General features: G+C 42.9%; 1 protein-coding gene across 2 annotated transcripts in view; it reads left to right on the top strand.

Moving 5' to 3' along the window:
• Positions 1-24,856, top strand: part of fbxw10 (F-box and WD repeat domain containing 10) — a 45,201-nt gene that overhangs the window by 7,866 nt on the left and 12,479 nt on the right. For both annotated transcript variants that reach the window (XM_041858922.1, XM_041858921.1), the window contains exons 3-6: positions 21,034-21,279; positions 22,381-22,508; positions 24,237-24,350; positions 24,616-24,722. In XM_041858922.1, coding sequence (XP_041714856.1) covers positions 21,034-21,279; positions 22,381-22,508; positions 24,237-24,350; positions 24,616-24,722 — 595 coding nt within the window. The remainder of the gene's footprint in view (positions 1-21,033; positions 21,280-22,380; positions 22,509-24,236; positions 24,351-24,615; positions 24,723-24,856) is intronic.

Raw genomic sequence — 24,856 nt, 5'->3', positions numbered from 1 at the left:
TTTGTTTCTGGTGTCCTTTGACAGCTCTTTGGTCTTGGCCATAGTGGAGTTTGGAGTGTGACTGTTTGAGGTTGTGGACAGGTGTCTTTTATACTGATAACAAGTTCAAACAGGTGCCATTAATACAGGTAACAAGTGGAGGACAGAGGAGCCTCTTAAAGAAGAAGTTACAGGTCTGTGAGAGCCAGAAATCTTGCTTGTTTGTAGGTGACCAAATACTTATTTTCCACCATAATTTGCAAATAAATTCATTACAAATCCTACAATGTGATTTTCTGGATTTTTTTTTCTAAATTTGTCTGTCATAGTTGACGTGTACCTATGATGAAAATTACAGGCCTCTCTCATCTTTTTAAGTGGGAGAACTTGCACAATTGGTGGCTGACTAAACACTTTTTTCCTCCACTGTACATGATTCCATATGTTTTTATTTCATAGTTTTGATGTCTTCATTAGTATTCTACAATGTAGAAAATAGTAAAAATAAAGACAAACACTTGAATGAGTAGGTGTGTCCAAACTTTTGACTGGTACTGTATATAAAAATGAAACATTTAAACCGGTGACATGGCCAGATGTTTGCTCAATTAATTTTTTCTACTAATCTATAATGTGCCTTTGGCTTATCAGTGGGCAACGGCTGGCCCTCTACTAAGAATGAACGGCCTGGTCTTCTTATAGGCTGAGCTGAGGTCACACAAACTCACATTCAAAGTCAAACGCGGCATCAGCAAAGAGACCTGCTCCGACTCTGTCATCAGTTAGAGAGCCAAGATCATGGATCTTAAAAATTGAAAGGGTGCCCATAAATGTAGAAATAACTTATTCTACATTGTTACCTCGCTCAAAATGTCCTATTCTTTGGGCGGCTAAAACCATGATTTGATCAAACAGTAAAGTGCATTATAACCTCATGATTCCCGTAATGGAAGTGTCTGCCCAGCTCCTGTGCCTGTGCCCTTATTGGGGCCTGCTGCTGTGATGAGCGAGTCATTCTTGTCTAGGGATGGTAATGAGTAATCGAATACTTGAGTACTCTAACTAATGTCAAATCTAGATCTTTAACAAGAGATAAAAAACATTAAAATACTGTAAAACTATTTGGTTGAAATTTAGTCTTGAAGGCAATGTTAATTTGCTTTGTTCCATTTACACATGTGCATTTACGGGACACAACAAAAAATTAACCAAGCCAAGCATCACACAGTTCTGCTCCCCAAATCCCCCTCCATGTCTCACTCACTCAATTGTGTTCCGACCGTTCCCTCTACACACGCGTGCTGTGTGCGCCTCCAGAAATAAATGCCTATAACGATGTATCTAACTGATGGGATATACAAGCTGAAGCTACATTCATTGCCAAATGATGACAGTTTTATCACAAATTCTAAATGCACTGGTTGACTGAAGTAGGGAAATATGTGTTCCAACTAGGGCTGTGGCGGTCACGAAATTTCGTCAGCCGGTGATTGTCAAGCAAATAACTGTTGGTCTCACGGTAATTGACCGTTAATTAACATAAACACATTTAGCATCTCCTGGCTTCCACACATGGCCTACAAGCCACTGATGCAGACCTTTGGAACATCTACATTTAAAAAAGTCTAATAAATACATGTAATATAGCCTACACCTTCACAATAAATCCATTATTTATTTTAGACAGGTCTTAAGAAGCATGATATGAAGAAAATGTAGTCTATTTCAGAAGAACAGAATAGCATACTCTGAGTTGTCCTTATGTTAGGTCCTGATCTGGCTATGCCAAATGGCTGTTGGCTACACTAGTTCATTTAGCAGACAAGATTTGGTTAGAATTCCATGGCATTATTTTATATTATTTTATAGTATGAAGAATACAATTGAACAAAGCTGAATAAAATATAAATATTTTCTCCAAATGATTTTTAAGGGAGTACGCACATGCGGCTATTCTGTGTTGAGCGGTTAACAAAGAAATAGGTACTCCTATATGCTTAATTTTGAGATATTAATGTAACTTTAGTTGTTCTACAAACGTTGGGCTATATGTTTTGATTTTAAAAACAAGGCTGCATGATGCGACTCTAATGATGATTTGAAAAAAGTTGCTTGAAAGGCATGAGCTGCTTTGTTTTTTGCGCAGGCAGTACACTCTTCATTAGTCTCTCATTCACAATTTGACAAGCACTTGACAATGCCTCGAATTTCACGGTGGCATCCCCTTTGTGGCCGTAATGCACCCTAAAGAAATCCATGCCTTTTGCGGCCAGTGGCCGTTGTGCCCTTGGCCCAGAGTGCTGTGTTGTGTCCTTCTCCCTGAGTGCTGCACGCTCCTAAGCACCTCTCACTCACATGGCACTCCATCACGTGATCAGGTCTTTCTCACAGGCTACAAGTGAAGACCGACACATTGGGGACGCAACTGCACGCGTCCTTATCCAATGCCGAGGTGCATATTAAAGATATTGGAAGAACTGTCCACATTTACTTTTCGTCAGCCATCAAGATGATTAGGCCTAACGAACAGCAAAAGCACTAGCCTATGTCAATCTACTATCCCCCATAATACAAAAGTCGACCTATTCTATTCTGTGCAAGAAATAAATATTCCAAACATAGTCTGGGACAGTTGTGGGATGCAATAGATCCCACAACATTTTTTACGCAATGTGGCTGACGCAACAGATCAGAACATTTAGCTTAAAATGTTGATAAACAATTAGGCTATTTCTTCACATTATAAGCGCAGTAATGCGCACATGGCAGTAGGCTATAAGCGCGAATGTTCCATTAGCGAGAAATCACCATTATCAAACGTTACCGCAAATGCGATTATGCATGTAATGCTTTTATTATAAAGGTGTATTTTTATGGTGAAAATTATCTTCCCTGAACTTGAAACTCACACGCTGCTTATGTATGCCTGTTAGGCTCTGAACGCCTTGTAAAGCGGATTAATTTGCTTAATTTTAAGAAGTTATTTGGCCACTTTAGTTGTGATACAAACCTTATCAAAACATGCAGGCTTATGGGCTAGGCTACATGAGGTGTGCGACTATGATAAAAAAAAGGCAGTTTCTTATGCTGGGCATCATTCACAAGTAATGATAGGCTAATATTGTCACCCATCAGACTGTTCTTGATTTAATCTTGTCTTTACATATACAAAATAATATATGTGTGAAATTTGTTTTGATTTAGAATGGACCATTATCATGCACCTGTCTCGAAACTGGGGCAGCCGGAAAAAATACATGTTATCTATGCACTTAAATAGCGAATGGAGGACGCTTTTCCCGTGGTTCATTTTCATGCCAGCCAGGTAGGCTATACTCCTGTGGTAAAGATAAACAATGTGCTTAATATTAGGAAAGTTGAGAAATAAATATAGTAGGCCTAGCCTATATAAAGCTGATGGGATCCTCCTCTTTTTAGTAGAGGCCATCACTTTGTTTTCTTGCGCAATTGCATAACCTATAGAAATGCTGTGAATAAACGGTCACGTGGAATTTGACTGCCTTCATGACTCGTGACCGCTGGTGTGGCAGTAATACGGTCACCGCAACAGCCCTACACTCTAAAAATAAAAGGTCCCTGGAGTATCCTTTAGGGGTTCTTCAAATTCAAACTGTGGGGGAACCCCTATAAGTTAGTTCTTCAAAGAACCCCTTTAAATGGATCCTCAAATAACCTTTTGGGTGAATTTTGTAAGTGCCCCCCCCCCCACTATTATTATAATAAATAATATTATTATTAATAATAATAATACGCATAACAATAATAACAATAACACCATATTTTAGTTCTCAGTGTTTATAATGATTTTTGTGGCAAAGCAGAATTAAAAATCCAAATATGAGGTAAACTCCCAGCAGAGCCCCAAGTCCAATGGGTATATCCTTTGGTGTGTTGATGTTAATGTGTTGATGTTCTCTGTATACATAGCCAGAATGATTTTGCAGTGCATGGTGATTGAACAGGTTTCCTGTTCTATTCATCAGAGGTGTAGGGAGGGTGAAGTCTGTGAATCCCCAAAATTGTAATTATACAGATGATTAACAAAACATGCACATGACAGAATTCATATCTTGGTTTTTGTGGTGAAAAAAACGGTTTTGATAATGGTTTTCATACACATACCTTGTCCATAATGTAGAGGCCTATGGGATATTCATTGAAGAGGTAAGGGAGGAGGATGATAAATGTGATCAGCATAACATATCAATACCAATTGACATACAGTGGCTTGCGAAAGTATTCACCCCCCTTGGCATTTTTCCTATTTTGTTGCCTTACAACCTGGAATTAAAATTGATTTTTGGGGGGTTTGTATCATTTGATTTACACAACATGCCTACCACTTCGAAGATGCAAAATTGTGAAACAAACAAAAAATAAGACAAAAAAACAGAAAACTTGAGCGTGCATAACTCTTCACCCCCCCCAAAGTCAATACTTTGTAGAGCCACCATTTGCAGCATTTACAGCTGCAAGTCTCTTGGGATATGTCTCTATAAGCTTGGCACATCTAGCCACTGGGATTTTTGGCCATTCTTCAAGGCAAAACTGCTCCAGCTCCTTCAAGTTGGATGGGTTCCACTGGTGTACAGCAATCTTTAAGTCATACCACAGATTTTCAATTGGATTGAGTTCTTTGACTAGGCCATTCCAAGACATTTAAATGTTTCCCCTTAAACCACTCAAGTGTTGCTTTAGCAGTATGCTTAGGGTCATTGTCCTGCTGGAAGGTGAACCTCCGTCCCAGTCTCAAATCTCTGGAAGACTGAAACAGGTTTCCCTCAAGAATTTCCCTGTATTTAGCGCCATCCATCATTCCTTCAATTCTGACCAGTTTTCCAGTCCCTGCCAATGAAAAACATCCCCACGGCATGATGCTGCCACCACCATGCTTCACTGTGGGGAAGGTGTTCTCGGGGTGATGAGAGGTGTTGGGTTTGCACCAGGCATATATTTTTCCTTATGTTATAATGAGTTTCTCTGGTATCAAGGAATTCAATATGCAAGAAGATATTTAACACTTAGATGGAGAGTTGATACATGTATTCAATATTACGGTACCGGATTCACATAACAAACGACACGTGAGTTGCCCATTGCTATCTGAATGATAGGCATACAAGATGTCTCAGCTTATATACTGCTTTGCAAGCTAATTCTATCCAATATTTGCCAACCATTATTGGGTGTCACTCCCAACAACAATAGTATCACCCTAGATGGTATCATCTTGCACACTAGTCAGGACATTCCATCACATACTCATTCTAAAAGTAACATCAGTGGCCACCCAGTCTTCCTTGGCACGCATACCTTCTGACACCCACCAGTGACAGAAATAAATGGAATGTCCTCATCCTCAAAATCCTATGTAACCCGCAATATCAAACACAGATGGTGATATGACTGTACTCATATCCTTCCATATCCTTGTCTGTACATAATGCCCTGAATCTATTCTACAACGCCCGGAAATCTGCCCCTTTTATTCTCTGTACCCAACGCACTAGAAGACCAGTTCTTAAAGCCTTTAGCCGTATCCTTATTCTACTCCTCCTCTGTTCCTCTGGTGATGTAGAGGTTAACCCAGGCCCTGTAGCCCCCAGTATCACTCCTACTCCCCAGGCGCTATCATTTGTTGACTTCTGTAACCGTAAAAGCCTTGGTTTCTTGCATGTTAACATCAAAAGCCTCCTCCCTAAGTTTGAGTTATTCACTGCGTTAGCACACTCCACCAACCCTGATGTTCTAGCAGTGTCTAAATCCTGGCTTAGGAAGGCCACCAAAAACTCTGAAATTTCCAACTACAAAATTTTCCATCTAGATACAACTGCCAAAGGGGGCGGAGTTGCAATCTACTGTAGAGATAGCCTGCAGAGCTCTATCATACATTTGACATTTTAGTCATTTAGCAGACGCTCTTATCCAGAGCGACTTACAGTTAGTGAGTGCATACATTTTTCATACTGCCCCCCCGTGGGAATCGAACCCACAACCCTAGCGTTGCAAGCGCCATGCTCTACCAATTGAGCTACAGGAGGCCTATCCAGGTCTGTGCCCAAACAGTTTGAGCTTCTACTTCTAAAAAGCCACCTTTCCAGAAATAAGTCTCTCACTGTTGCCGCTTGCTACAGACACCCCTCAGCCCCCAGCTGTGCCCTGGACACCATATGCGAATTGATTGCCCCCCATCTATCCTCAGAGTTCGTACTGCTTGGTGACCTAAACTGGGATATGCTTAACACCCCGGCCGTCCTACAATCTAAACTAGATGCCCTCAATCTCACACAAATTATCAAGGAACCTACCAGGTACAACCCTAAATCTGTACAAATGGGCACCATCATAGATATCATCCTGACTAATTTACCCTCTAAATACACCTTCAACCAGGATCTCAGCGATCACTGCCTCATTGCCTGCGTCCGTAACGGGTCCGCGGTCAAACAACCAACCCTCATCACTGTCAAACGCTCCCTAAAACACTTCAGCGAGCAGGCCTTTCTAATTGACCTGGCCTGGGTATCCTGGATGGATATTGACCTCATTCCGTCAGTAGAGGATGCCTGGTTGTTCTTTAAAAGTGCTTTCCTCTCCATCTTAAATATGCAACTTTTCAAGGAAGTCAGGAACAAATATACACAATCAGTTTGGAAAGCAAAGGCTAGCTTTTTCTAACAGAAATTTGCATCCTGTTGCACTAACTCCAAAAAGTTTTAGGACACTGTAGTCCATGAAGAATAAGAGCACCTCCTCCCAGCTGTCCATTGCACTGAGGCTAGGAAACACTGTCACCACCGATAAATCTACGATAATCGAGAATGTCAATAAGCATTTTGTTACGGCTGGCCATACTTTCCACCTGGCTACACCTACCCCGGCCACCAGCTCTACCTCAACTGCAATTTGCCCATGCCCCCCGCTTCTCCTTCACCCAAATTCAGATAGCTGATGTTCTGAAAGAGCTGCAAAATCTGGACCCCTACAAATCAGCTGGGCTAGACAAGCTGGACCCTTTCTTTCTAAAATTAGCAGCAACCCCTGTTATTGTAGCAACCCCTGTTACTAGCCTGTTCAACCTCTCTTTCGTATCATCTGAGATCCCCAGAGATTGGAAAGCTGCTGCGGTCATCCCCCTCTTCAAAGGGGGTGACACTCTAGATCCAAACTGTTACAGACCTATATCCATCCTGCCCTGCCTTTCGAAAGTATTTGAAAGCCAAGTTAACAAACAGATCACTGTCCATTTAGAATCCCACCGTACCTTCTCCGCTATGCAATATGGTTTCCGAGCTGGTCATGGGTGCACATCAGACACGCTCAAGGTCCTAAACGATATTATAACCGTGATCGATAAAAGACAGTACTGTGCAGCCGTCTTCATCGACCTGGCTTCATCGACCACCGCATTCTTATTGGCAGACTAAATAGCCTTGGTTTCTCAAATGACTGCCTCGCCTGGTTCACCAAGTACTTCTCAGATAGAGTGCAATGTGTCAAATCAGAGGGCCTGTTGTCTGGACCTCTGGCAGTCTATATGGGGGTGCCACAGGGTTAAATTCTCGGGCCGACTCTATTCTCTGTGTATATCAATGATGTCGCTCTTGCTGCTGGTGACTCTCAGATCCACCTCTACACAGACAACACCATTTTGTATACATCTGGCCCTTCATTGGACACTGTTAACAAACCTCCAAATGAGCTTCAATGCCATACAACACTCCTTCCGTAGCCTCCAACTGCTCTTAAACGCTAGTAAAACTAAATGCATGCTCTTCAATCAAACGTTCTTCAATCGAACACCCGACTAGAATCACTACTCTCGGCGGGTCTGAATTAGAACTACAAATACCTAGGTGTCTGGTTAGACCGTAAACTCTCCTTCCAGACTCACATTAAGCATCTCCAATCCAAAGTTAAATCTAGAATCGGCTTCCTATTTCAATAACAAAGCCTCCTTCACTCATGCTGCCAAACATGCCCTCGTAAAACGGACTATCCTACCGATCCTTGGCTTCGGCGATGTCATTTACAAAATAGCCTCCAACACTCTACTCAGCAAATTGGATGTAGTCTATCACAGTGCAATCCGTTTTGTCACCAAAGCCCCATATACTACCCACCATTGTGACCTGTACGCTCTCGTTGGATGGCCCTCACTACATATTCGTCGCCAATCCCACTGGCTCCAGGTCATCTATAAATCTCTGCTAGGCAAATCCCTGCCTTATTTTAGCTCATTGGTCACCATAGCAACACCCACCCGTAGTATGCTCTCCGGCAGGTATATCTCACTGGTCATCCCCAAAGCCAACACCTCCTTTGGCCGCCATTCCTTCCAGTTCTCTGCTGCTAATGACTGGAACGAACTGCAACAATCTCTGAAGCTGGAGAGTCTTATCTCCCTCACAAACTTTAAGCATCAGTTGTCAGAGCAGCTTACCCATCACTGCACCTGTACACGGCCCATCTGTAATTAGCCCACCCAACTACCTCATCCCCATATTGTTATTTATTTTGCTCATTTGCACCCCAGTATCTCTATTGGCACATCATCTTCTGCACATATATCACTCCAGTGTTAATACTAAATTGTAATTATTTTGCACTATGGCCTATTTATTGCCTTACCTCCATAACTTAGTACATTTGCACACACTGTATATAGATTTTCTATTGTGTTATTGACTATATGTTTTGTTTATCCCAACTCTGTGTTGTTGTTGTTTTTATCGCACTGCTTTGCTTTATCTTGGCCAGATCGCAGTTGTAAATGAGAACTTGTTCTCAACTGGCCTACCTGGTTAAATAAAGGTGAAAAACACGTCATATCACCTTGATGGCCAAAAAGCCCAATCTCCGCTGTGGAGCTTTGCAGCTCCTTCAGGGTTATCTTTGGTCTTTGTTGCCTCTGATTAATGCCCTCCTTGCCTTGTCCGTGAGTTTTGGTGGGCGGCCCTCTTTTGGCAGGTTTGTTATAGTGCCATATTCTTAAAATTTTTTAATAATGGATTTAATGGTGCTCCGTGGGATGTTCAAAGTTTCGTATATTTTTTTATAACCCAACCCTGATCTGTACTTCTCCACAACTGTCAGGATCGTCTAGAACAGATGAGGACCAAGGCGCAGCGTTGCAGGCAAACATACTCTTTATTACGAGACACGATCAAAACAACAAACGATACGTGACAGTTCACGGTCTACCATCAACAGACTAGAAACAAAATCCCACAAACACGAATGAAACACAGACTGTTTAAATATGGCTCCCAATCAGAGACAGCCAGCAACACCTGACACTCGTTGCCTCTGATTGGGAGCCACTCTGGCCAACATAGAAATAGCACCCATAGACACAAAACACATTGATCTACACACCCTGGCTCAACATAACAGCGTCCCCAGAGCCAGGGCGTGACAGTACCCCCCCCTAAAGGCGCGGACTCCGACCGCGTCAACCAAATACCACAGGGGAGGGACCGGGTGGGCACTCCGCCTAGGCGGCGGATCCGGCTCCGGGCCTGATCCCCGCTCCCTCTCCAACCCCCCAAAGTACCCCTGGTCCGGTCTGGCCCCGCTGGCCGGAGCTGGACTGCACACTGATGGAGCGGATTTCTCTAGCCCCGGCGTCAAACATCTGACCAGTGCCGAACCAGGCACCAGTGGAACAGGCACGGGCCATGCCGGACCGACGACGCCCGCCACTGGCTTGGTGTGGAGAACAGGCACGGGCCGTGCTGGACTGACAACGCACACCACTGACTTGGTGCGGGGAGCAGGAACGGGCCGAGCCGGGCTGACGAAGCGCACCACTGACTTGGTGCGGGGAGCAGGAACGGGCCTAGCCGGGCTGACGAAGCGCACCACTGACTTGGTGCGGGGAGCAGGAACGGGCCGAGCCGGCTGACGGGCGCACCGCTGACTTGGTGCGGGGAGCAGGAACGGGCCGAGCCGGGCTGACGAAGCGCACCACTGACTTGGTGCGGGGAGCAGGAACAGACCGGACCGTACTGGGGACACACACCACTGGCCCTACACCGGGATCTGAAACGGGCCGGACCGGACTGGTAACACACCCCAGTACCTCTCGCCGTGCCTCTACACCTTCCATCCCCTCTTCTACCAGTGGCCCCCGTAACCTGGCGGCCTCCTGCTGCCCCGACGTCGTGAGCCCCCCCCCTAAAAATGTTCTGGGGGTCTCTCCTCCCCGTGGGCCAGGCCTCTATAGTTCTCGCCCAACTCTCGCTCTTCTGCCTCCAACTCCCGCTATTCAGCTCCTCAATTGGCTTGACCCAGTCGAAGCTCTTCCTCCATTGTTCCCAAGTCCACTCTCTCTGCTCTTCACTCGGCTTGACCCAGTCGAGGCTGCCACGGAGATCTGCTAGGGATTTCCCTGGCGATGGCTCCTCGACTCGCTGCTTGGTCCAGTTGTGGTGGGATTTTCTGTCAGGATCGTCTAGAACAGATGAGGACCAAGGCGCAGCGTTGCAGGCAAACATACTCTTTATTACGAGACACGATCAAAACAACAAACGATACGTGACAGTTCACGGTCTACCATCAACAGACTAGAAACAAAATCCCACAAACACGAATGAAACACAGACTGTTTAAATATGGCTCCCAATCAGAGACAGCCAGCAACACCTGACACTCGTTGCCTCTGATTGGGAGCCACTCTGGCCAACATAGAAATAGCACCCATAGACACAAAACACATTGATCTACACACCCTGGCTCAACATAACAGCGTCCCCAGAGCCAGGGCGTGACAACAACTGTTTTGAGAGCTTGGTCTTCATGGTGCCACTTACTTGGTGGTGCCCCTCGCTTAGTGGTGTTGCAGACTCTGGGGCCTTTCAGAACAGGTGTGTATATATAATGAGATCATGTGACAGATCATGTGACACTTAGATTGCACACAGGTGGACTTTATTTAACTAATTATGTGACTTCTGAAGGTAATTGGTTGCACCAGATCTTATTTAGGGGCTTCATAGCAAAGAGGGTGAATACATATGCATGCACCACTTTTCCGTTATTAATTTTGTATCATTCTTTGAAACAAGTAATTTTTTTCATTTCACTTCACCAATTTGGACTATTTTGTGTATGTCCGTTACATGAAATCCAAATAAAAATCAATTTAAATGACAGGTTGTAATGCAACAAAATAGGAAAAACGCCAAGGGGGATGAATACTTTTGCAAGGCACTGTACCTGCAGACACAGACACAAAAGTGAGCAGTTCAGTCATCTGCATCCAATACAGCTAGCCTTCAACATAATCTTAAAGCCTACATATTCTTACCTCTTTGTTGATTGATATCCATTGAATTGTTTCCATTTTCTGTTTTAGAAAGATTTGCACAAATATAAAAAGATAGATGGTATCATCATAAAACAATATCAATTTAGATCATACAAGGGACAACCCTTACCTTAAATTGAGGAGATCTTTACATTTTTCAGTTAAGTGCCTGCACCTGCTGTCCTTTCAAATCCAAATGTTTCAGTTGGGCAGTTAGGTTCCTGCAAGAACCCCCACCAACTAAGGAGGTTCCTCGATGAATGATTTTTAGAGTATAGTTCCAACAATTCATTTTGGAATAATTGCGTCATTTTCTGCTTAGGCTACTTTGCTGTTGTCACTAGTTACCACAACCGCAAAGTCAAAATTGGCTGTATCGTAAAAATTAATGAAAAGAAGAATTTGCTTTTTGGTCTTAATTTAAGGTTAGGCATTAGGTTAATAGTGTGTAGATTTTAAGAAGTGAAATTGTAGAAACAGTCAGGGTTTATGACTTTGTGGATGTAGTAACTAACGTTAGTGACGACCCCACTTTGCAAACTGCTAGTGGCATTTAGAATTGGTTAGCCTAGGCTATTACCCCCCTAAACATAGACAGGTTCCACACTGAAAATATGCAAAAACATTAGTTTGATAAAGACAAAGAGCAGATTTTCATCAGACTCATTAAGCCTAGGCCTACTGTCGTGGTCATTCTAATCAGTAATGAGGAGAGACAAGGTCAATCACCAATCAGGATATTACTTTATTCAAAACGTATTAACAAGGTAGTAAGTGAGGCTGGTCGACCCAACACTCTTGAGTGTTGGGCGGAGAGCTCTGACATACAGACAATACAAATATATTTTATAGCACGATACCCCCTCTCACTCTAGATGAAAAACAGCAGATGTGTGGAATGAGTCAAAAGGTTAGGATTTGAATGAAATAAATGAATAATTCACAGTATCTGCTATGAAGACTGTTCTCATTGTATGGAAACAGGGTTTGGCCCCCAAGACAAGGTTCTTATCAACTATTCATAACAGATCTCGTCCCTGGTAACTTACAGACACCAATTCAGTCTATGAAAATGCAGGCATTCATAAATCAATTGTCAGCTCCAGATACCCCTATCTCCAGTAAAACCCATGTCCTTGACCACACACCTAGATTAGCTGCAGGGGGCTGGAGTAGAAACCATCCCTTTACAAAAACAGTAAGAAATGTCTTACTATTAATATTAAACAAAGCAGGTAAACATGTTTTCTCTCACACTACTCATCAAACAGATGTACTGGCCATAATTCATCCCCATGCAGTGTTCAATGTAGAATTGTTAATCCATTTCAAATGCTCACTCTTTGAGAATAACTGTTCCAGATGCAAGATGCGAATCACTTCACACTATTCTGTTCTATTTTATTCTGTTATATTACATCATGTTTTTTACTATAAAATAGGTGTCTTGACTGTGATAAGGGCTTGGGAAATTAGCGTGTCTTGTCTGCTCAATTAACAAAACAAGGCTATGCCATTGCATAGCCATAGGCTTCTACAAACAAGCGCCACACTGCTGAGGTTACTACCTTTTTGAAGATTGTGTTCCACGATATAATATAACCAGTTGATATTACAGTTTCAATAAATGCATCTTAAATGGCACTTGTTTTTTTTATTGAGTGAATATACAGTACCAGTCAAAAGTTTGGACACACCTACTCATTCAAGGGTTTTTCTTTATTTTTACTAATTTATTTTCTACGTTGTAGAATAATAGTGAAGACATCAAAACTATGAAATAACACATGGAGTAATGTAGTAACCAAAAAAGTGTTAAACAAATCAAAATATATTTTATATTTGAGATTCTTCAAATAGCCAACCTTTGCCTTGATGACAGCTTTGCACACTCTTGGCATTCTCTCAACCAGCTTCATCTGGAATGCTTTCCAACAGTCTTGAAGGAGTTCCCACATATGCTGAGCACTTGGCTGCTTTTCCTTCACTCTGCCGTCCGACTCATCCCAAACCATCTCAATAGGGTTGAGGTTGGGGGATTGTGGAGGCCAGGTCATCTGATGCAGCACTCCATCACTCTCCTTCTTGGTAAAATAGCCCTTACACAGCCTGGAGGTGTGTTGGGTCATTGTCCTGTTGAAAAACAAATGATAGTCCCACTAAGCCCAAACCAGATGGGATGGCGTATTGCTGCAGAATGCTGTGGTAGCCATGCTGGTTAAGTGTGCCTTGAATTCTAAATATATCACAGACAGTGTCACCAGCAAAGCACCCCCACACCATCACACCTCCTCCTCCATGCTTCACGGTGGGAACCACACATGCGGATATCATCCGTTCATCTACACCGCGTCTCACAAAGACACGGTGGTTGGAACCAAAAATCTCCAGTCTAATGTCCATTGCTTGTGTTACTTGGCCCAAGCAGGTCTCTTCTTATTATTGGTGTCCTTTAGTAGTGGTTTCTTTGCAGGAATTCTACCATGAAGGCCTGATTAAAAGAGTCCCCTCTGAACCGTTGATGTTGAGATGTGTCTGTGACTTGAACTCTATGAAGTATTTATTTGGGCTGCAATTTCTGAGGCTGATAACTCTAATGAACTTATCCTCTGCAGCAGAGGTAAGTCTGGGTCTTCCATTCCTGTGGCGGTCCTCATGAGAGCCTACAATGTAAAAAATAGTAAAAATAAAGAAAAACCCTTGAATGAGTAGGTGTGTCCAAACTTTTGACTGGTAGTGTATATGAGGCAATTTAGCAATTAGGATTAATTATCTCTATTGGGTATGATAAATTAGGTATTGTTACTCACTATCAGCATATAGATGAATGCACACATATTTGTATTATAAAAATTGCTTCTTTTTTTTTTGAGTACTCGAGAGAAAACAATTATGCAAATACTCAAACAGTAAAAAAAGTCAAATGCCCATCCCTACTCTCCTCTCCCCCCATAGTCAATAGAATGGTGCCGAAGAAGATGGCAGCCGTTTTACAGCCCTCTAACCAATTGTACTATTATGTGTGTTTTTTCGCGTAATTTGTCATTTATTCTGTACATAATGTTTCTGCCACTGTCTCTTATGACCAAAAAGAGCTTCTGGATATCAGGACAGCGATTATTCACCTCGTATTCGACAAATATTTTTTTTTCAACGAGTCGCACGCAAAGGATATTCTATAGACACACGACAAGGCCCAAATCCCGGTTATTCGCATGAGAAAGAGACGGAGATATTGAGGACGTAGGTCGGGGTGCCTTGTAAGGATCCGACGGCGAGCGAGTAAACTGCCTCTTCCATCAATCCTATTAATGTTCAATCATTTGAAAATAAATTAGACAACCTAAGATTACGGTTATCCTACCAGGGGACATTAAAAACTGTAATATCTTATGTTTCACTGAGTCGTGGCTGAATGACGACATGGATAACATACAGCTGGCGGGATATACGCTACATCGGCAGGATAGAACGGCTGACTCCGGTAAGACAAGGGGTGGCGGTCTGTGTATATTTGTAAACAACAGCTGGTGCATAAAATCTAATACTAAGGAAGTCTCGAGGTTTTGCTTGCCTGAGGTAGAGTATCTCATGATAAGCTGTAGACCACACTATTTACCAAGAGCGTTTTCATCTATATTTTTCGTAGCTGTCTATTTACCACCACAAACCGATGCAGGCACTAAGATTGCACTCAATGAGCTATATAAAGGCCATACGTTAACAGGAAAACGCTCATCCAGAGGCAGCGCTCCTAGTGGCCAGTGACTTTAATGCAGGGAAACTTAAATCCGTTCTACCTAATTTCTACCAGCATGTTAAATGTGCAACCAGAGGGAAAACAACTCTAGACCACCTTTACTCCACACACAGAGACGCGTACAAAGCTCTCCCTCGCCCTCCATTTGGCAAATCTAACCATAACTCTATCCTCCTGATTCCTGCTTATAAGCAAAAACTAAAGCAGGAAGCGCCAGTGACTCGGTTAATAAGGAAGTGGTCAGATGACGCAGATGCTAAGCTACAGGACTGTTTTGCTAGCACAAACTGGAATATGTTCCGGGATTCTTCCGATAGCATTGAGGAGTACACCACATCAGTCACTGGCATCATCAATAAGTGCATTGATGATGTCGTCCCCACAGTGACCGTACGTTCATACCCCAACCAGAAGCCATGGATTACAGGCAACATCCGCACTGAGTTAAAGAGTAGCACTGCCGCCTTCAAGGAGCGGGACTCTAACCTGGATGCTTATAAGAACTCCTGCTATGCCCTCCGACGAGCCATCAAACAGGCAAAGAGTCAATACAGGACTAAGATTTAATCGTACTACACTGGCTCTGATGCTCGTCGGATGTGGCAGGGCTTGAAAACTATTACAGACTACAAAGGGAAGCACAGCCGCGAGCTGCCCAGTGAAACAAGCCTACCAGACGAGCTAAATCACTTCTATGCTCGCTTCGAGGCAAGCAACACTGAAGCATGCATGAGAGCATCAGCTGTTCCGGATGACTATGTGATCAAGCTCTCTGTAGCCGATGTGAGTAAGACTTTTAAGCAGGTCAACATTCACAAGGCCTCAGGGCCAGACGGATTACCAGGACGTGTACTCCGAGCATGTGCTGACCAACTGGCAAGTGTCTTCACTAACATTTTCAACGACGGGGCTGTAGTGGAACAGGTTGAGAGCTTCAAGTTCCTTGGTGTCCACATACCAAAAAACTATCATGGTCCAAACACACCAAGACAGTCGTGAGAGGGCACGACAAAGCCTATTCCCTCTCAGGAGACTAACCGGTGCCCCCGCACATTGACTCTATACCGGTACCCCCTGTATATAACCTCCCTACTTTTTTTCTTAAACTGCATTGTTGGTTATGGGCTTGTAAGTAAGCATTTCACTGTAATGTCTACACCTGTTGTATTCGGCACATGTGGCAAATAAAATATGATTTGATTTGATATGCTCAAGAGAAAAAGACGTTCTGATCATATAACATTTCAAAATGCAATTGCGGGAAAGCCACATCTTTGGAAGCTTCGTCCCCTTGTCCTTGTGGAAGAGAGGAGGGCCTCAGCTTTCTGTAGCTATTTGAAGCAGCCATTTTTATTTATATTATTATTTCTTAACTCTCAATATTCATCTCAATAACACAATTTTTACAACCAAGATATTTGATATGGCTTTGAGATATGGAGCGGCGTTTGAGTGAAATGCGCACCGGCCGTTGCGAGGGCATAGGCCTATACTGTGAGGGAAAAAAGTATTTGATCCCCTGCTGATTTTGTACGTTTGCGCACTGACAAAGAAATGATCAGTCTATAATTTTAATGGTAGGTTTATTTGAACAGTGAGAGACAGAATAACAACAACAAAAATCCAGAAAAACGCATGTCAAAAATGTTATACATTTATTTGCATTTTAATGAGGGAAATAAGTATTTGGCTCCCAGGTGTCTTTTATACAGGTAACGGGGTGAGATTAGGAGCACACTCTTAAAGGGAGTGCTCCTAATCTCAGTGTGTTACCTGTATAAAAGACACCTGTCCACAGAAGCAATCAATCAATCAGATTCCAAACTCTACACCATGGTCAAGATCAAAGAGCTCTCCAAGGATGTCAGGGACAAGATTGTAGACCTACACAAGGCTGGTATGGGCTACAAGACCATCGCCAAGCAGCTTGGTGAGAAGGTGACAACAGTTGGTGCGATTATTCGCAAATGGAAGAAACACAAAATAACTGTCAATCTCCCTCGGCCTGGGGCTCCATGCAAGCTCTAACCTCGTGGAGTTGCAATGATCATGAGAACGGTGAGGAATCAGCCCAGAACTACACGGGATGATCTTGTCAATGATCTCAAGGCAGCTGGAACCATAGTCACCAAGAAAACAATTGGTAACACACTACGCCGTGAAGGACTGAAATCCTGCAGCGCCCGCAAGGTCTCCCTGCTCAAGAAAGCACATATATAGGGCCGTCTGAAGTTTGCCAATGAACATCTGAATGATTCTGAGGAGAACTGGGTGAAAGTGTTGTGGTTAGATGAGACCAAAATCGAGCTCTTTGGCATCAACTCAACTCGCCGTGTTTGGAGGAGGAGGAATGCTGCCTATGACTCCAAGAACACCATCCCCACCGTCAAACATGGAGGTGGAAACATTATGCTTTGGGGTGTTTTTCTGCTAAGGGGACAGGACAACTTAACCGCATCAAAGAGACGATGGACGGTGCCATGTACCGTCAAATCTTGGGTGAGAACCTCCTTCCCTCAGCCAGGGCATTGAAAATGGGTCGTGGATGGGTATTCCAGCATGACAATGACCCAAAACACACGGCCAAGGCAACAAAGGAGTGGCTCAAGAAGAAGCACATTAAGGTCCTGGAGTGGCCTAGCCAGTCTCCAGACCTTAATCCCATAGAAAATCTGTGGAGGGAGCGGAAGGTTCGAGTTGCCAAACGTCAGCCTGGAAACCTTAATGACTTGGAGAAGATCTGCAAAGAGGAGTGGAACAAAATCCCTCCTGAGATGTGTGCAAACCTGGTGGCCAACTACAAGAAACGTCTGACCTCTGTGATTGGCAAAAAGTGTTTTGCCACCAAGTACTAAGTAATGTTTTGCAGAGGGGTCAAATATTTATTTCCCTCATTAAAATGCAAATCAATTTATAACATTTTTGACATGCGTTTTTCTGGATTTGTTGTTGTTATTCTCTCTCTCACTGTTCAATTAAACCTACCATTAAAAGTATAGACTGATCATGTATTTGTCAGTGGGCAAACGTACAAAATCAGCAGGGGATCAAATACTTTTTTCCCTCACTGTAGGTCGTATGGGTTGTAGCCTACATAAAATGTACTGTTGAGTGAATACATGGCTTCTAGCAGTGGGTATTATATATTTAGAGTTAACAATCTAGTTAATGTGTTTTGAGTTTCGACTTCCTCAGGTGTTGCACCCCAAATTAATGAGCCTATGATATTAGTTAGTCCACATAAATATGTACAGTGGGGAGAACAAGTATTTGATACACTGCCGATTTTGCAGGTTTTCCTACTTACAAAGCATGTAGAGGTCTGTAATTCTTATCATAGGTACACTTCAACTGTGAGAGACGGAATCTAAAACAAAAATCCAGAAAATCACATTGAATGATTTTTAAGTAATTAATTAGCATTTTATTGCATGACATAAGTATTTGATACATCAGAAAAGCAGAACTTAATATTTGGTACAGAAACCGTTGTTTGCAATTACAGAGATCATACGTTTCCTGTAGGTCTTGACCAGGTTTGCACACACTGCAGCAGGGATTTTGGCCCACTCCTCTATACAGACCTCCAGATCCTTCAGGTTTCGGGGCTGTCGCTGGGCAATACGGACTTTCAGCTCCCTCCAAAGATTTTCTATTGGGTTCAGGTCTGGAGACTGGCTAGGCCACTCCAGGACCTTGAGATGCTTCTTACGGAGCCACTCCTTAGTTGCCCTGGCTGTGTGTTTCGGGTCGTTGTCATGCTGGAAGACCCAGCCACGACCCATCTTCAATGCTCTTACTGAGGGAAGGAGGTTGTTGGCCAAGATCTCGCGATACATGGCCCCATCCATCCTCCCCTCAATACGGTGCAGTCGTCCTGTCCCCTTTGCAGAAAAGCATCCCCAAAGAATGATGTTTTCACCTCCATGCTTCACGGTTGGGATGGTGTTCTTGGGGTTGTACTCATCCTTCTTCTTTCTCCAATCACGGCGAGTAGAGTTTAGACCAAAAAGGTCTATTTTTGTCTCATCAGACTACATGACCTTCTCCCATTCCTCCTCTGGATCATCCAGATGGTCATTGGCAAACTTCAGACGGGCCTGGCCATACGCTGGCTTGAGCAGGGGGACCTCTTGCGCTGCAGGATTTTAATCCATGACGGCGTAGTGTGTTACTAATGGTTTTCTTTGAGACTGTGGTCCCAGCTCTCTTCAGGTCATTGACCAGGTCCTGCTGTGTAGTTCTGGGCTGATCCCTCACCTTCCTCATGATCATTGATGCCCCACGAGGTGAGATATTGCATGGAGCCCCAGACCGAGGGTGATTGACCGTCATCTTGAACTTCTTCCATTTTCTAATAATTGCGCCAACAGTTGTTGCCTTCTCACCAAGCTGCTTGCCTATTGTCCTGTAGCCCATCCCAGCCTTGTGCAGGTCTACAATTTTATCCCTGATGTCCTTACACAGCTCTCTGGTCTTGGCCATTGTGGAGAGGTTGGAGTCTGTTTGATTGAGTGTGTGGACAGGTGTCTTTTATACAGGTAACGAGTTCAAACAGGTACAGTTCATACAGGTGATGAGTGGAGAACAGGAGGGCTTCTTCAAGAAAAACTAACAGGTCTGTGAGAGCTGGAATTCTTACTGGTTGGTAGGTGATCAAATTCTTATGTCATGCAATACAATGCAAATTAATTACTTAAAAATCATACAATGTGATTTTCTTGATTTTTGTTTTAGATTCCGTCTCTCACAGTTGAAGTGTACCTATGATAAAAATTACAGACCTCTACATGCATTGTAAGTATGAAAACCTGCAAAATCTGCAGTGTATCAAATACTTGTTCTCCCCACTGTATGTAATTCATCTCTATGGAACAAAAAACATCTGAACATTCTGTAGTCCTATTTTGACAGTGAAAACTATAGTCTAATTGTCAACCCAAAATTCACGACAATCGCTGGATTAGGTAGCACATCAAAATATCTTGAATCATCCATTCCTGCTTGGACGTGTTCGATGAAACAACTTATTTCTTGAATACCTAAGTAGTCTATTTATTACACTTCTTAATAAAGCACTATGAATGATTTTAATTAGAATCAAAAGTTAGTGACACCAGGGGAAAATGTTAACCACGTTCCCAGACACTTCCGCCCAAATGCGGAAAGAGTCTTGTGGACCAACGCATCAAACTTGGCCTTCGTTAGCCAACACAGAAAGACCCGGCGCATAGGCCTTGGCTTGCTTAATCGGCTTAATCTACCAACCAATCATCGCCCACAACACCTTCCGCCTCTCAGTCATGTGATTCACTCAAATTAAATGATGACAAATCATTTAGTCAGTAGGTCACTCCCATAGAATTCTATGGTCACTCCCACAAGGCCAACTTTTAGTCATTGATATCCCAGGCTTATATGCTCTGTGCGCAATAGCCTGGGGATGAGGTTAGGAGTCCTGTAATATTAATTAACACTTAGGGTAGGTGTAGATTCAGGGGAACACATATGACAGGCACTAATTTACAATATAGCCTAATTAGTTAGCTTGGCTTTTATAACGTATAAGGCTTAATAAGCAGACAGACAGAGAACAAGAAGAAGCACAGAGTGACAGCAGAAAAGATGCTGAGACTGATGGACAGCACAACAGGGAGGCAAACAAAATGGTGAGTTGGCGGCGTGCGCAGTGATGTGGGCTGGTGTGGATACGGATAAAATGCCAGGGACTAATTCTTGTCCCAATCCGCTCCTGCAGTGGGGGTACCTGTGTTACTGAGTGGTTATGATAAAAATGTAATGTTTGATTAATAGGACAAATATAAACACCCACCAAATTATTATTATTATAATCAAAGTAGACTACAATGATCATTGACATTTTGGTTGGTCAAATGTTTGTGCACTCTTCAAAGTTCACCATATCCAGTCCACTATGAATTTCTACCTCACTGTGTTTCAGCCAAGAGCTGCCAACTCCATGTAGCTCCATGGGTGGTGGTGGGTCCCAGCCCTACCTCAGAAGGCTTGCAGGGCTTTAGCAGTGTGTGTATAGGGGTGGTGAAGGAGGATAGTGACACAGACTCCACCTGTTCAGACGACCCTGCTCTGAGGGTGGTCCCTCAGTCCTCCACCTCTCTGTCTGGGGTCAGCCGATATAGAGACTTCATCCGGGGTCTCCCTGTTCATCTTGCCAAGAGGATTTTAGGTGAGACACCATGCACCCCCCACCCTCTACCCCCCCAAAACATGTCTAAGCTATCATTCAGTGGACTCTGTGGTGTTACATGAGAATATACTCAGTGGTGTAGTGGAGGGTAAATGCAACTAAACACAGTTTTGCTGAAAAATGCATTGAAAGTATAGGGAGCATTACCTTTTTCACCGTGACCAGCGATCAGTTAATGCACCTATTTATTTTTTTACTACTACATCACTGCATATCCCCCTCTCCAGTATTCTACATGAAGAATACTGGTCTCAGCAGCTATTATTGCTCCATACCTTCCCTAGTTGGTCGTTTATATGGTCGATCATATTGCAGATTCAGTGTGTGCAGAAGTGAACCTGTACGTGTGCACTTCGCCGACCCCTTATGCCACCTGATATGCACAGTGTTCATCTGGCTCTATTCAGGGACAGCGGTATACTCTACACTGTCCCCTTTTGTCTAGATTGAAGTACCTGTTGACATTTCCTTGAATCAGCCCCATAGATAAACATATCATGGCTAAATAGCTATGCCATGGTGATGACTTTGTTATGCAAGGCTACCCTTTTAAAGCTCTATGCCTCTCCCGCTTTATACCTTGAGCTGGTCTCCCTAGATATTTACGAGATGGAAGAACAACAAACCTTTGCTTAGCAACCGGTACAACAATTCCCTTGGAGGTGTTGTTAACATGTCGTTATATAGCCTTCATTTACATTTGAAAGAGATGTGTTTGCATATATCAAAAAAATATCACAGGAATAGTTTTAAAATACCGTAATAGTTTTATATTTTTCAATCAAAAGACACTTACCTTTTCAACAACTGTTCAATATTTGAACCACTATCGCTGAATTATTTTCTCATTCCATGCTTTTAAACACAAAACACCTTGTGACATCACTTAGGTTTCCTTGGTGTAGACGGAATAGAATTTCAATCCAAATTCTCTCATTCTGTTATGAATATTCTCAAGTAGTCCTCCTTCAATGGACCTCATATCCGTTAGATGTACAGTATGGACTGCTGTAACGTTTGAGGGATGGCTGCTTGTCATCATACCCTCAAGGATTTAAGTGCAGAAGCTGTTTGTTTCAGGTCTTCTAGACAAGGCCTCTCTGCACCACTGCAGGGATGTCTCCCAACACTGGCGATACCTGACGGAAGACACTCAGGAGGACCTTAATGCCAAGAAGATGGTGGAGAAACAAGCTATGTTGATGCAGGTACTGTATGGTAACTATTAAAATACAACACTCTAGATCCACCATTGGCACATAGATTTGAAAAATTCAGGGCAATAAAGATATTGATTGTTGAAGAAAAAGAAGTAGCAGGAGTTGCTCTTGAAGGTGAATAGTACTAAAAAAGCAAATGGAAAAATAATAACTACAAATAAGTGCTAAGTGTGTCTTGCCCTAAAGGCAGAACTGAGCGGTTTCCGCTAGATGGGACAGCTGCAAAGTCAAAATTGGCTATATCGTTTTTTTTGTTGCTTTTTGCTCTTCATTTAAGGTAAGGGTTAGATAGTAAGGTTAGCAGTGTGGTTAAGCTTAGGGTTAGGTTTCCAATCAGATTTTATGACTTTATGGCTGTGCCAGCTAGTGACCACTCTGCAGTCATCTCAATAAATGCCAACCTTCGTCCAACATGGCACTCTATTCCCTACATAGTGCCACATTTTTTTACCACCAGATTTAGATTTAATGTGTGCATCTGTATGATCCCTAGAGTATCTTGAGCCACTTTTAAAATCAATCAAACACTCAATATCTTTGCTAAGTGACATAAAAAAAGTCCAGGCACTCGTGTGGGTTTGCAAGTTAAAAAGCTTTTCATGTGTGGGCTAGTTCATTATTAAAATACTCCAACACGTTTCAGCTAACGCCTTCACCTTGATGAAACACGTGGATCTATTTCAATAATGAACTAGCCCACACATTAAAGAGTGACTGAACACGCCGATTGGCACGTGTGTTTTTCTGTTTCTCATTAGGAAAAATAGATTTCAGTCTTGGAGGTGTGTTTCCTGACGAATTCTGCATTTGGTTAATGATGTTTGTCCCCCATCCCACACTGTAGATGCCATGTGGTCCTCTGTAGCTCAGCTGGTAGAGCACGGCGCTTGTAACGCCAAGGTAGTGGGTTCGATCCCCGGGACCACCCATACACAAAAAAAATGTATGCACGCATGACTGTAAGTCGCTTTGGATAAAAGCGTCTGCTAAATGGCATATGATTATGATATGATGCAGAAGCCTATTTCACAATCCCCAGAATGAATCTAAGATAACTCAAGAAATCTGCAATGAATTTTGACGTTTTTGCCGAGGATATTTTAGTTGCGTAATTTTAAATCTAACTAAGGTATTTGGTGCAGTATTTCACTTAAAAAATATATATATATGCGCAACGTATTGTTTTATGTAAACAAAGTAGGAGCTGCTGGGCAGGTCTGTCTCACTGTCTATCTATGATATTGGATAGAGAGCAATCACTGCAGCAATTCACCCCATTTTAGTGAGTAAATGAACATCATCAAATCAAAACCCAACCTTCATTTACCCGTTGTGACACGCGGATGTTCCAAACGCCGTTTTAGACGAGACTGACTTTATGACCAAAATTATCCTATTTACACTTTGTAGTAGATTTTGACACTAGAATAACTGTTTCTGACTCAGACCGATGCCACATAGGCCATTTTCAAAGGGATTCATTGCTTTTTAAAGGCAGTCGCTCTTTAAAGGCTTTTTAACTTGCAAACCCACACAAGTGCTTGGATTTTGATTTTTTTATGCCACTTAGCAAATATATTGATTGATTGATTTTAAAAGTAGCTCAATATAATCTAGGGGATCACACAGATGACAGGTTGTCCATTATCATCATGGCATGCTATTTGACTGAAGTACATGTTAATATAAACCCATGTGACTTTTTTCTCTTCTCAGAGCAACACTACAGGTGTCAGCTCTACATATGCCAAAGTCCGCGAGGTCCTAGTGCCCATCAGGGAGGATGAGAAGCACATGCACCACGGAGAAATCTTATCCAAAATCAGACAGGTAAACAAATCACTATCTACTGTATCTACCTTAATATCATATAAATCAATGTCACCACTTATCCCAGATTACAAAACTGATCCAGGGGATGCTGCTTTCATCGTATGTGTGTTTGTGTGTGTGTGTCTCTTGGGGCTTGTGAAAAGCGGAAGAAGATTTTCCATATCTTATGAAATGGTCAGTAAACAATATATTCTATATTCTGCTGACTAGGATATGATCCCCTGATGTTTGTACTGGCTATCTGTGGTTGTCTGTCCTACAGGAGAGGGGCTTTGAGGCCATCTATGCTGGCGTTAGAACCCGAGCCATACAGATGGAAGAGCGGAATGTCTACTGTGGAGTGTACAACGTTCTGGTGCTGCTTGACAGGTCAGTAACGGTAACCACAGTGTCTTTGTAACATTGTAGCACCTGCTGCTAACAAATAATACAGTAACAAGGCCTATAGTTCAAAGTCTGGGGGTGTGTCCCAAATGACACCCTATTCCCTATATAGTGCACTA

This window comes from Coregonus clupeaformis, chromosome 31 (assembly GCF_020615455.1).
Source record: "Coregonus clupeaformis isolate EN_2021a chromosome 31, ASM2061545v1, whole genome shotgun sequence".
Taxonomy (NCBI): Eukaryota; Metazoa; Chordata; class Actinopteri; order Salmoniformes; family Salmonidae; genus Coregonus; species Coregonus clupeaformis.
This window is presented reverse-complemented; position numbering and strand designations above follow the sequence as displayed.